General features: G+C 43.6%; 1 protein-coding gene across 3 annotated transcripts in view; it reads left to right on the forward strand.

Moving 5' to 3' along the window:
• The window catches only part of LOC125459498 (probable serine/threonine-protein kinase MARK-A), a 102,900-nt gene that overhangs the window by 3,019 nt on the left and 86,291 nt on the right, over positions 1-13,590 (forward strand). For 2 of the 3 annotated variants that reach the window (XM_059651870.1, XM_059651871.1), the window contains exons 2-3: positions 1,952-2,287; positions 10,936-11,286. In XM_059651870.1, the coding sequence (XP_059507853.1) occupies positions 1,952-2,287; positions 10,936-11,286 (687 nt within the window). Of the gene's footprint in view, positions 1-1,951; positions 2,288-10,935; positions 11,287-13,590 lie in introns of those variants that run through there. The other variant, XM_059651872.1, reaches the window with a different exon arrangement.

Here is a 13,590-nt window from a genome sequence, read left to right on the forward strand (position 1 = left end):
TCAGTATCTCAAGGTAATAAAAGTGTGTTATAAATTATATTTCCAATAAGAGATAAAATCAAAGATCATGTGTCTACATGTTGCTTTCTGTGCATTGGATCATCAAATGAGAAAACTCCCATGGAAGTGATCTCTTCTGTTAGTACATCTTTTAAAGAGTTTCTATCACCTTCTGGTATTTGACCATGACTTGTCTATCAAATGCCTAGCTGTTAATTTGAGTACCTGAGTCAGTAGCACCTCCAATGTGAGTTTCCTGGTTTTGCACCTTAATGGACTCTGGTTAGCTGACACTTACATAAAAACAGTAATACAGCCAAGTGGTGCCTTCCTGTTTAGAATGAACATGCTTTCTCCATACAGCAGAATTTTGCTGTCGCAGGCAGATATTCAGGGTTGAGAATCCTCTATTTATATTATGCAAAAAAAAAAATTTGTTAAGCTGTGAACAATAGCAAAATGGTAAATGGCGCAGTCAGATCCAGCCTTGGGGAAGGGGTACCAGGCCCTGAGTCAGGCGGAATGCATCCTGATACAAGTGATTCAGGTCCAGCAGTGGGGGAAGGAGAGTATTGACTCTGTCAGAAGTAATGGGTAGTCCTGAGAGGGCCAAGTAGGAGTGATCTGATGACACAGCAGGAGTAGCTGGTCCAGAGAATGGGTGGGGGGGAGGTGGGATTGGTGTTTATTGGGTCCACACGTGGAGGAAGTGGGGGTCAAACCTCAGAGGGAAAAGAGCCGTCTGGTTTGGGGAAATATAGCATCAGATGGAGGTTCAGTTGGCAATGTTTGAGATAAATTAAAGGGTCTGATTAATAGTTACTCAGGCAATGTATTGAATAGTCTAATATTTCTTCAATAACTTACTTGGCTTCAGCACAACTTTCCAAATTCTCTGATTTAAATGGATACTTTCTGAGGTTCCAAGTGTAGGGAGATTGGCCATCGGGATCCTCAATTTCCCCAACAATTCCTTTTGGAGTCTGCTCCAATGGGGTTTCCACAGGGTCCCGCTCCTCAACTCACATCAGTGTTGCAAAAAGCTTTTCTGGCCATCTCTAGGACTATAAGATATAGGAACAGGAGTTGGCCATTCATCCCATCAACGCTTCTTCACCATTAAATAACAGCATGGCTCATTTGATAATCCTTAACTCTGCATTTCTGTCTTAATCCATGATCATTGATTCCCTCACTGATTTAAAAACCTGTGCCTCAAGTTTGAATGTGTTCAATGACACAATTTCAACAGCCACCTACAATAAAATATTCCTCAATTTGGTTACATTTTAACAGAAAAATATCCCCTTCATCTGCTTTAAAATGCAAACCTCTTACTCAGAGAGTCTAGGATCAGAGGACATCATCTCAAACTGTGGAAAATAACCTCTCAGCATCTCCTCTCTTAAGCCCTCCTCAGCGCCTTGTATGTTTCAATATGGTCCCCTCTTATTTTTCGACACTGTAAGGCGTCCAGACCCAACCTCTCCTCATAGGAAAATCCCGCCACACCAAGGAATCAAACTCGTGAACCTTTTCTGGACTGCCTGCAATGCCAACATATGTTTCTGTGGATAAAGGGAGCAGAACTGTTTATGGTATTCCATGCCTCTTGTGTAATTTTAGCAAGACTTCCATTTCAGATTAAACTCCTGCCAACAAACCCAGCCTTGACAGCCCACTGCAGCAAAGAATTCCTCAGATTCACTACCCCTCAGAAAACCTGGTTGAGTGAAGTTGTTTTAAGCAGCACACTTGCTGATCTGTTCTGGCCTCAGAAAATTTTGCTGCGAAAGCTTTATAATTTCCACAATAATTGTTTTAAATTCAGCATGGCAGAGCGATGTAAATTGTTATTTAAACTTGAAAGAAATACACATATGTGTCATTATTATGACATTGTGGTAGTACACGAGAGATGATTCCATAATTTTTTTTTCTTCTTTTAAAGACACAATGGATCTGGAGATATTTCAAAGCCCACTGATAGTATCATTAAATGAAAATATTCACCTGACATGCAAGGTAATGGGCTATACTGGTGGTCCCATTGACGCAAAGTGGGTAGGAGTTCAGTGGAAGCTCAATCAAAAAGAAGTGTATTCTTTCTCGGGTGGTCAACATGATGCAAAGCGACCAGGAGCATTAATTAATGATAGCAGTCTACTGAAGGGAGACGTCTCACTTTTCCTTCCACGAGTACAGATTGCAGATGAAGGAATTTACACTTGCACTGTGTTCATAACACCCGAAAGTGCAGAACGGACCTCAGAAATACAAGTATTAGGTAAGCATCGCAGAAATGTATCTGTCTTCCTCCTGTGTTAAATTATGCAAGAAAATGTGCAAGTCAACACATATGGATGACTTCTGCAACATAAATCCTGTCAACCTGTTTATACAGCTAAGTAGTACTTCTGCTGAAATTAAGCTTGTGAAGTGATATGGCATTGCTGTGATTGTGTCAAACATGGCTGTCTACTACTGACTCCCATCAATCATGGGATGTTGTAGCTGGGTCAAAAAGCCTATATGTGTTTAGCCTGTGCTTACATCACTCTGAAGATATCTCAGGTGCCCTTATTGAGCATGAGGTTGCATGTTGATACAGCTAGAGATCTGGATTTAGGTGATTGATGTCATTGTTTTCTAGAAACAATAGTGCATTATTCATGAGTTTCTTTTTAAATCCTAAACATTATGCTCCTTGGCATCCATGGTTCTCTGGTCTTGGTCCCTCCTTTGTCTTTATGAGAAAATATTAGCCGTGTACTCTTGATTTTTCCTAGCTTGAATGTGTCCCACTGCTGTGACTGAGAAAGGTGAGCCTGTGGAATTCTCTTCCATGGAATGTGTTTGATGTTAAGACTCTGAATGTTTTCAGGAACGAGCTAGATACAGTACTGAGCGTTAAAGGGATCAAAGGGTGTAGGGAGAAAGTGGGTACAAGGTAATGGATTGGATGGTCTGTCATGATCAAATTGAATGGCAGAGCAGCATCAAAGAGCCAAATGGCCTATGTCTCTGCACTAATTTTCTGTTTGTATGACAGTTTATTTGCACGAGCTGCTCTTAGTCCACTTGGACCAAATTGTATCTTAGTGAAATTAGCCTTTTCCCAGTTTAGAATTTTTACTGTTGATCCATCGTTGACAATACAGCACAGGAACAGGCCCTTCGGCCCACCAACATGTGCCAATTCCTGTCCGTTATTTAGATCCACTACTTTTGCCCATACATGGTTTCTATCCCTTTGTTTGACTCCATTTACGCATCTATCAAGATACGCCTTCAATGTTGCTAACCTGCTTGCTTCCACCAACTCCACTGGCAGTGAATTCCGGGCTCCTACCACTCTCTGAGCGATAAAACTTTCATTGCTCTTCCCGCCTAAACTTTTACCCTCACACTTCGAACCTGTGCCCTCTTGAAGTTGACTTTTCCACCCTTGTAAAAAGCCTCTGACTATCCACCCTGTCAACGCCTCTCATAATTTTGTAGGCCTCAATCAGATCTCCCCTTGGTTTCCATCTTTCCAGTGAAAACAATCTAAGCTTATCCAATGTCTCCTCATAAATAACATCCTGGTTAACTTTCTCCGCACCCAATCCAAAGCATCCATATCCTTCTGATAGTGTGGTGACCATAACTGCACACAATATTCTAAATGTGGCCTAATTAAAATTTTGTACATCTGTAACATAACTTGCCAACTTTTACATTTGATGTCTTGATGATAATGAAGGCAAGTATGCCATATACCTTCTTGACCACCTTATCCACAATCCACATGTGTTGACACTTTCAGGGATCTGTGGACCTGTATACCCAGATCCCTGTGTATATCAATAGTCCAAATGTTTCTAAATAAAAACTGAGAACACTGCAGATGCTGTAAATCAAACAACAATGTAAATTGCTGGAAAAGCTCAGCAGGTGTGGCAGCACCTGTGTAGAAAAATCAGTTAACGTTTCAGGTCAGAACTGAGTTCTGAGGAAGAGTCGCTCAATCCTGATTAACTCTGATTTCTCCCCACAGATGTTGCCAGGCCTGCTGAGCTTTTCCAGCAACTTCTGTTTTTTGCTCCTAAGGTTTCTACCACTTGTTGGAAATTTGCACCAGAATTCGATCTTCCAAAATGCATCACTCTCACATTTTTTTCCAGTTTAAACTCCAGCTGCCATTTCTCTGCCCAAATCTGCAATCCGTCTATTTCCTGCTGTATCCTTTGACAATCCTCCTCACTATCTGCAACTCCATCAGTTTTGGTGTTGTCACCAAACTTAATACTCAAATTACCTACATTTTTCTCCAGATCATTGATATATATACTACAAACAGCAAAGGTTGCAGCAACAATTGCAACCCTCCCTCATCCTCCAATAACCTCTCTTTATCTTGTGTGATTACCTGATAACCAGGAATGTCGAGCTGCCAATCTTGCCATCTTTCAGGAAGTCTCGTCATAGCTAAGGTATCAAACATTCTTGTGCCTATCTGTGTCATTCCTCACGATCCTGCTGTTGAAAAACATTCAATTTAATCATGCTTATGTCACTTCTTTTGTTATGTAGCCTATGTTTCCTCTACCTTCCAGACTCACTGACTTGTATTCTGACTTCTAATTCTATCACAGCCTTTGACCCCTCTGCAGTACTTGTCAGGATTCCATTCCCTGCCAATCTGGTTTAAATCCACCGCAACAGCATTAGCAAACCTCACCACATGAAAATTGTTCCCATTCCTGTTTGTATAGAACCTGACCATCCTGTACAGGTCCCACCTTCCTCACAAACAGTTGCAAAGCCTCAGAATGTAAAGCTCTCCTTCCTGCACTATCTCTCCAGCTGCATATTCATGCAAGCTTTGTCCTTCTATTCTTATACTCATTGCTGTGTGGCACCGGGAGTGATCCGAAAGTTACGACCTTTGAAGCCCTGCTTTAGAATTTCCTACCTTACTCCCTCATTCTACTTTCAAAGCCACAGTTCTCTTTTGTCCTGTGTCATTGGTCCAAATATAGACTACAACCTCTGGCAGTTCACCCTTCTTGTGCAGAATGCCTTGCAGCCTTGACGTCAAGAGAGGCTGCGTACCTTCATGGAGTAACTGTTATAGTGGCAAAAGCACCTGTTTTTTCGCTTCACTGACAAAACCCCTTCAATACTTACCCATCCCCATCTTGAGCAGCTGGGTCACCCTTAGTAAGATGGTCTTAGCTCTAAGTGGCCTCCACATAGAAATTGTCACTATCACCATCTTCTGAGGCCAAGAAATATTCTGTGAGCAAGCTGCACTCTGGGGAGCTCCTTGCTACCTATCAGGTCCCCTTCTTTTGTGTCGGTAGGCTGTTGTGGAGGTGGGTGAGGGTGGTTGTGCCATGGTATCCCCAGGCTGCCACTCAATCTCCATAATCCAGAACTCCAACTGGAGACACCTCCTGTCGACTTTGTCATCCAGACTATCAGAAATACTAAGTTGTTGCTGTGGCTTAGTTGGTTAAAGTACCTGCCCAATAAACAGGAGATTCTGTGTTCAAATCCTAGTGGTGCCTATCACTTATGGGGTGGTTATCTAGCCAAAACTTATCATAAACCGGGTACAGCTGGCTTGCTGCCTGCATTTACTCTTACTAGCACGGTGGCTCAGTGGTTAGCACTGCAGCCTCACAGCGCCAGGGACCCAGGTTCAATTCCAGCCTCAGGCGACTGTCTGTGTGGAGTTTGCACATTCTCCCCTTGTCTGCGTGGGTTTGCTCCGGTTTCCTCCCACAGTCCAAAAGATGTGCAGGCTGGGTGGATTGGCCATGCTAAATTACCGGTAGTGTTCAGGAATGTGTGGGTTATAGGGTGTGGGTCTGGGTGGGATGTTGCAAGGGGCTGTGTGGACTTGTTGGGCTGAAGGGCCTGTTTACACGCTGTAGGGAATCTAATCTAATCTACTGGGTTTAAACAAGATGGTCTTCACCTGAACCAGAGGGGTACCGATATCCTGGGGGGGAAATTTGCTAAGACTGTTCGAGTGGGTTTAAACTAATTCAGCAGAGGGATGGGCACCAAAATTGTAGTTCGACTATAGAAAAGGTTGACAGTAGCATGGTCCGCAATAAAGTTTCAGGCAAGCAAGATGGCACCGGCAAGCAAGAAGTCGGATTGAAGTGTGTCTACTTCAATGCCAGGAGCGTCCATAATAAGGTGGGTGAACTTGCAGCATGGGTTAGTACCTGGGACATCGATGTTGTGGCCATTTCGGAGACATGGATACAGCAGGGACAGGAATGGCTGTTGCAGGTTCCGGGATTTAGGTGTTTCAGTAAGAACAGAGAAGATGGTAAAAGGGGCGGAGGTGTGGCATTGTTGGTCAAGGACAGTATTACAGTTGCAGACAGGATGTTTGGGGACTCTTCAACTGAGGTAGTATGGGCTGAGGTTAGAAACAGGAAAGGAGAGGTCACCCTGTTGGGAGTTTTCTATAGGCCTCTGAATAGTTCCAGAGATGTAGAGGAAAGGATAGCAAAGATGATTCTCGGTAGGAGTGAGAGAGACAGGGTAGTTGTCATGGGGGACTTCAACTTTCCAAATATTGACTGGGAACACTATAGTTCGAGTACTATAGATGGGTCAGTTTTTATCCAGTGTGTGCAGGAGGGCTTCCTGACGCAGTATGTAGATAGGCCAACAAGGGGCAAAGCCACATTAGATTTGGTACTGGGTAATGAGCCCGGCTACGTGTTAGATTTGGAAGTAGGTGAGCACTTCGGTGATAGCGATCATAATTCTGTTATGTTTACTTTAGTGATGGAAAGGGATAGGTATATACCACTGGGCAAGAGTTGTAGCTGGGGGAAAGGCAATTACGATGAGATTAGGCAAGATTTAGGGAGCATAGAATGGGGAAGGAAACTGCAGGGGATGGGCACATTAGAAATGTGGAGCTTATTCAAGGAAAAGCTCCTGTGTGTCCTAGATAAATATGTACCTGTCAGGCAGGGAGGAAGCTGTAGAGTGCGGGAGCGGTGGTTTATGAAGGAGGTGGAATCTCTGGTCAAGAGGAAGAAGAAGGCTTATGTTAGGATGAGATGTGAAGGCTCAGTTAGGGCACTTGAGGGCTACGAGGTAGCGAGGAAAGACCTAAAGAGAGAGCTCAGAAGAGCCAGGAGGAGACATGAGAAGTTGTTGGCGGACAGGATCAGGGTAAACCCTAAGGCTTTCTATAGGTATTTAAGGAATAAAAGAATGATGAAAGTAAGATTAGGCCCAATCAAGGATAGTAGTGGTAAGTTGTGTGTGGAGTCAGATGAGATAGGGGAAGCGCTAAATGAATATTTTTCAACAGTATTCACTCTAGAAAACGACAATGTTGTCGAGGAGAATACTGAGATACAGGCTACGAGACTAGGTGGGATTGAGGTTCACAAGGAAGAGGTATTAGAAATCCTTCAGAAGGTGAAGATAGATAAGTCCCCTGGGCCGGATGGGATTTATCCTTGGATCCTCTGGGAAGCCAGGGAGGAGATTGCCGAGCCTTTGGCATTGATCTTTAACTCGTCATTGTCTACAGGAATAGTGCCAGATGACTGGAGGATAGCAAATGTGGTTCCCCTGTTCAAGAAGGGGAGTAGAGACAACCCTGGTAATTATAGACCAGTGAGCCTTACCTCAGTTGTTGGTAAAGTGTTGGAAAAGGTTATAAGGGATAGGATTTATAATCATCTAGAAAAGAATAAATTGATTAGGGATAGTCAGCACGGTTTTGTGAATGGAAGGTTGTGCCTCACAAACCTTACTGAGTTCTTTGAGAAGGTGACCAAAAAGGTAGATAAGAGTAAACCGGTTGATGTGGTGTAGATGGATTTCAGCAAGGCGTTCGATAAGGTTCCCCACAGTAGGCTATTGTACAAAATGCAGAGGAATGGAATTGTGGGAGATATAGCAGTTTCGATCGGAAATTAGCTTGCTGAAAGAAGACAGAGGGTGGTAGTTGATGGGAAATGTTCATCCTGGAGACCAGTTACTAGTGGTGTACCGCAAGGGTCGATGTTGGATCCACTGCTGTTTGTCATTTTTATAAATGACCTGGATGAGGGCATAGAAGGATGGGTTAGTAAATTTGCAGACGACACTAAGGTCGGTGGAGTTGTGGATAGTGACAAAGGATGCTGTAGGTTGCAGAGAGACATAGATAAGCTGCAGAGCTGGGCTGAGAGGTGGCAAATGGAGTCTAATGCAGACAAGTGTGAGGTGATGCACTTTGGTAGGAGTAGTCGGAAGGCAAAGTACAGGGCTAATGGTAAGATTCTTAGCAGTGTAGATGAGCGGAGAGATCTCGGTGTCCATGTACACAGATCCTTGAAAGTTGCCACCCAGGTTGACAGGGCTGTTAAGAAGGCATACAGTGTTTTAGCTTTTATTAATAGAAGGATCGAGTTCCGGAACCAAGAGGTTATGGTGAAGCTGTACAAAACTCTGGTGCGGCCGCACTTGGAGTATTGTGTACAGTTCTGGTCACCGCATTATAAGAAGGATGTGGAAGCTTTGGAAAGGGTGCAGAGGAGATTTACTAGGATGTTGCCTGGTATGGAGGGAAGGTCTTACGAGGAAAGGCTGAGGGACTTGAGGCTGTTTTCGTTAGAGAGAAGAAAGTTGAGAGGTGACTTAATTGAAACATATAAAATAATCAGAGGGTTAAATAGGGTGGATAGGGAGAGCCTTTTTCCTAGGATGGTGACAGCGAGCACGAGGGGGCATAGCTTTAAATTGAGGGGTGAAAGATATAGGACAGATGTCAGAGGTAGTTTCTTTACTCAGAGTAGTAAGGGAATGGAACGCTTTCCCTGCAACGGTAGTAGATTTGCCAACTTTAGGTACATTTAAGTCATCATTGGATAAGCATATGGACGTACATGGAATAGTGTAGGTTAGATGGGCTTGAGATCGGTATGACAGGTCGGCACAACATTGAGGGCCGAAGGGCCTGTACTGTGCTCTAATGTTCTATGTAAATACCTAGGATTTTCCACGTAGTTCGGACGTGTTAATCACAGATAGTGCTTTTCCCAGATATACCTTTATCTTAAAAGAAGATAGACCCTTTCTTTCATTTTATCATTGCCCCTAATTTAGTATAGCCTAGAAAAATCTGATATTTTCTGCACCATGAGTTCCACTAACATCCAATATATCCTGCCTCAATAGTTTTCATTTTAAAAATATTTTTTATTCATTAAAAATACATATATTGTCACAAATGCAGTTTGGTTTTGTACATTAACATATCAAGTGGACAAATAAACATTTGAGTTTGACTCTATCCCAAAAAACAAGATTATATTTTGTTGCATTAAGGCATTAGGATGGTCCGATAACTGAATGAACTCCCTCTTACTTTCAGCAGAAAGACTTCACACAGTGGTATTTCCACTGCACACTGGCAGCAGTTGCCCCAGGCTTTACTGTGTCCCTCAGCATGTAGTCCTGCACCTTGGACTGTGCCAGTCTGCAACACTCAGTCGGTGTCAACTCCTTGTTCTGGAAGACCTACGAGTTCCGGGCAGAGCAAAGAGCATCTTTCACTGAGTTGATGGTCCTCCAGGAGCAATCGATGTTTGCCTTGATGCGTGTCCTGGGGATCAGACTGTAGAGTAGAGGGTCCTGCGTCTCAGGGCTGCTCAGGACAAACTTTAACAAAAACTGTTGCATCTCTCTCTAGATATCCTTTGCAAAGTCACATTCCAAGAGGAGATGTGTGACAGTGTCAATTTTCCCACAGCCACTTAGAGGGCAGCATGTGGTGGCACAGGCTGACAAGGGGTGCATGAGGGATCTGACAGGTGGTGCCCTTCTCACCACCAGCCAAGTGATGTGTTGGTGCTTGTTGGCAAATTCTGGTGATGAAGCATCCTCCCAGATGACTTTGGCAGTCTGCTCAGGGAGCCATACAACAGGATCCACCCTCCTTTTCTCTGTGTCTCGAGGATGCTCTGTGCTTACCACTTCCTGATGGACTTGTGCTCAAAGGTGTTTCCCTTTGCAAATTTCTCCACAAAAGGCAGGTGGTACAGAATGGTCCAAGTACTGGGAGCATTCCACGGCAATGAGGCTAGTCCCATCCGTCACAACACCAGGGCCAGGTAGAACCTTAGCACATAGTGATACTTGGTGTTTGATGCAGCTGCACACAAAGGTGGCCATCAGGATGAGGGTGATGTTGGGTATGTTCTTCCCCCATATCCAGAGTTTTGTACAAGGAGTTCCTGCAAATTCGGTCCATCTAAGACCTCCAGCTGAAGTGCAAGATGGCTCGTGTGACGAAAAAGATAAGTTTTGGGAATGGCCAGACCTGTGCCACGTGCTGGTCTTCCTGCCCCTCTGCAAGGGTCCCATTTCACTAGCTACTCTCCATGGTACTCATTTCCTGGTCCCAGGGTCCTCACTTCACACTATCCTCTCAGTGATTGCTGACTGCTTGTCACAGGGCCCCCACACTGCATGCACCTGTCTGTGATGCTGACTGGGGATTTGCTCCTCTCCAGAAAAGCATGTTTCACTCAACAGCATTCAGTATATTTGCTTTCCTTTTTCCACCATATGCACTCGCTGCTGGATGGGGACAGGAATCAGAAATGATCAACATTGAGAGTTTTTTCAAATGAGATTATGACCATGTGTCTCTTTGTTCTAGTCTAATTTCAAAATACATGCCAGAGGAAAAAAAAATTAAACAGAAACATGTAGGATTGCATTACAAAGGCTAATTGTATTCAGATTTGAAAAGGTCTGTTTTGAAACGTTAAACAAGAAAAATAAGGTATTTGATCAGATTAATTTTCTAGTTTTATAGTAACTTATCTGTACAGTCTTACCAGCATCTTGCTTTACTGTTGATGAGCTACACAAGCCAGCATCTAATGAAGTTTATGTTTTCTTTCCACACAGCTCAGCCAAACGTTAGTTTATCCACACAATCTCTTACAATTTTGAATGGTTCAGAGGACTCTGTGAGCTGTGACGTGACTGGATTTTATCCTGAACTATTAAAGATCAGCTGGATCAAAGTATCAAAACAGAGAACAGAAAATATTACATTCCTAAGTTACAGAAAGAAGTTTGGCAGGAAAAGTGATAAAACGTTTTATAAATCCAGTCAACTGAACATTAAACCAACAATAAAGGATGATGGTGACAGATACAGATGTGTCGTGGAGCATTCAACATTTCCTAATGGACTGACAATGGAATGTGCACTCACTGTACAAGTTGAGTCCGCTATTAACAGAACTCTGAATGGTGAGTAGAAGGAAGGAAAAGAGTGAGTCAGAGAAGTGATGGGGAGCAGGATGGGAAGGTGGTTACATGGCAGGGAAAGAGAAAGTGGCTGGTATTGCACTAACGTCTCAATATTGACAACAAATTCAAAATGCTACACAAGCAGGGTTGGGTTAATGACCTGATGATAGTGTTGAAAGATTATTAATCCAGAAATTTGGCAAACGTTCTGGGGACCTTTGTTCAAATCCTGTCACAGCAGATAGTGGAATTTGAATTCAATAAAAAATATCAAAGTCTACTGATATCCATGAAACCCTGAGATGGCACAATGGCTTAGTAATTAGCACTGATGCCTCGCAGTGCCAGGATTTAGTTCCACCCTCAGGCAATGGAGTTTGCACATTCTTCCTGTCTTTGTGTGGGTTTCCTCTGGGTGCTCACATTTCCTTCTACAGTTCACAGATTTTCAGGTTAAGGTGGATTGGCCATGCTACATTGTCCATAGTGTCCAGGGATGTACAGGCTAGGTGGATTAGCGATGGGAAAATGCAGGATTACAGAGATAGGGTGGATTTGGGTAGGATGCTCTTTGAAGGGCTGTTGTGGTCTTGATGGGCTGAATGGCCTACATCTGAACTGTAGGGATTCTATGATTCTATGATTGACGATAGTCAGAAGCCACCTGGCTCACTAATGCCCTTCAGGAAAGGAAATCTGCCTTCCTCACCTGGTCTGGCGACAGCAATGTGATTGACTTTCAGTAGCCCCCTGGACTGGCCTGGCAAGCCACTCATTTCTATCAACTGGTACAAATTCTCAAAGAAATGAAACTGGAAGAACCACCTGGCAGTGATCTAGGCACCGGAAAAGACAATGGCAGGAACAGCCCCATAAATCCTGCAAAGTCCACCTCACTAACATCTGGGGGCTAGTGCCAAACTGGGAGAGCTCTGTCACAGACACGTTAAGCAACAGTTTGTCATATTCAAACTCACTAAGTCATACCTGACAAACAAATCTGACCAGATACCACTGTCACCATCCCTGGATATGTCCTGTCTCACCGGCAGGACAGACCCAGCAGAGGCGGCGGGCTCAGTGGTAAACAGTCAGGAAGTAGCTGCCCTGGGAGTCCTCAACATTGACTTCAGATTCCCGAAGTCTCATGCCTTCAGGCTAAACACAGGCAAGGAAACAGCCAGCTGGTGACCATGTACCATCCCTCCTCAGCTGATGAATCAATACTCTTCAATGTTGAACAACAGCAAGGTTGCAATATGTACTCTAGGTGGGAGATTTCAATGTTCACCAGCAGGAGTAGTTCAGCAGCAGTTCTACTGATTGAGATGGTTGAGTCTTAAAGGAGATAACTGCTAGATAGAGTCTGTTGCAAGGGTGAAGGAACTAACGAGGGAAAAATATACTTGATCTCATCCTTATCAATCTATCTGTGACAGTATTGATAAGAGTGACCACAGCACAGACCTTGTGGAGAGGATGTCCTGTCTTCACACTGAGAATATCCTTTATTAAATTGCATGGCACTATCACCATGCTACATGGGACAGACTTTAAACAGATCGAGCAACTCAAGACTGGGCCATCAACACTGGGATAGGAACAAAAACAAAGTTGCTGGAAAAACTCAGCAGGGTCTGGCAGCATCTGTGAAGAAAAAATCAGAGTTAACATTCTCAGTTCTGAAATGTTAACCCAAAAGGTTAACTTTGATTTTTTCTTCACAGAAGCTGTCAGACCTGCTGAGCTTTTCCAGCATCTTTGTTCATGTTTCTGATTTACAGCATTCTCAGTAACTTTGGTTTTTATTAAGACTGGGAAAGGAAACTGGTCGGCAGAGAGGAAACAAAGAATAAGCATTAATGGGTCCTTTTCAAATTGGCAGGCAGTAACGAGTGGGATGCCACAGGGATCAATCCTGGGACCCAAACTATTCGCAATATATATTAACGATTTGGATGAGGGAACAAAACGTAACATCTCCAGGTTTGCAGATGATACCAAATTGGGTGGGAGGGTGAACTGTGACGAGGATGCAGAGATCCTTTAGCATGATGTAAACAAGTTGGGTGAGTGGGCAAATCAATGGCAGATACTGTATAATTTGGATAAACGTGAGGTTATTCAATTCAGGAGTAAAAACAAGAAGGCAGATTACCTGAACGGCTGTTAATTTGGAGAGAGGAGTGTGCAGCGGGACCTGGGTGTCCTTGTGCATCAGTCACTGAAGGTAAGCGTGCAGGCGCAGCAGGTGGTAGAGAAGGCAAATTGTGTGTTGGCTTTCATTGCAAGAGATTTTGAGGA

The sequence above is a fragment of the Stegostoma tigrinum genome, chromosome 17 (assembly GCF_030684315.1).
Source record: "Stegostoma tigrinum isolate sSteTig4 chromosome 17, sSteTig4.hap1, whole genome shotgun sequence".
Lineage (NCBI taxonomy): Eukaryota > Metazoa > Chordata > Chondrichthyes > Orectolobiformes > Stegostomatidae > Stegostoma > Stegostoma tigrinum.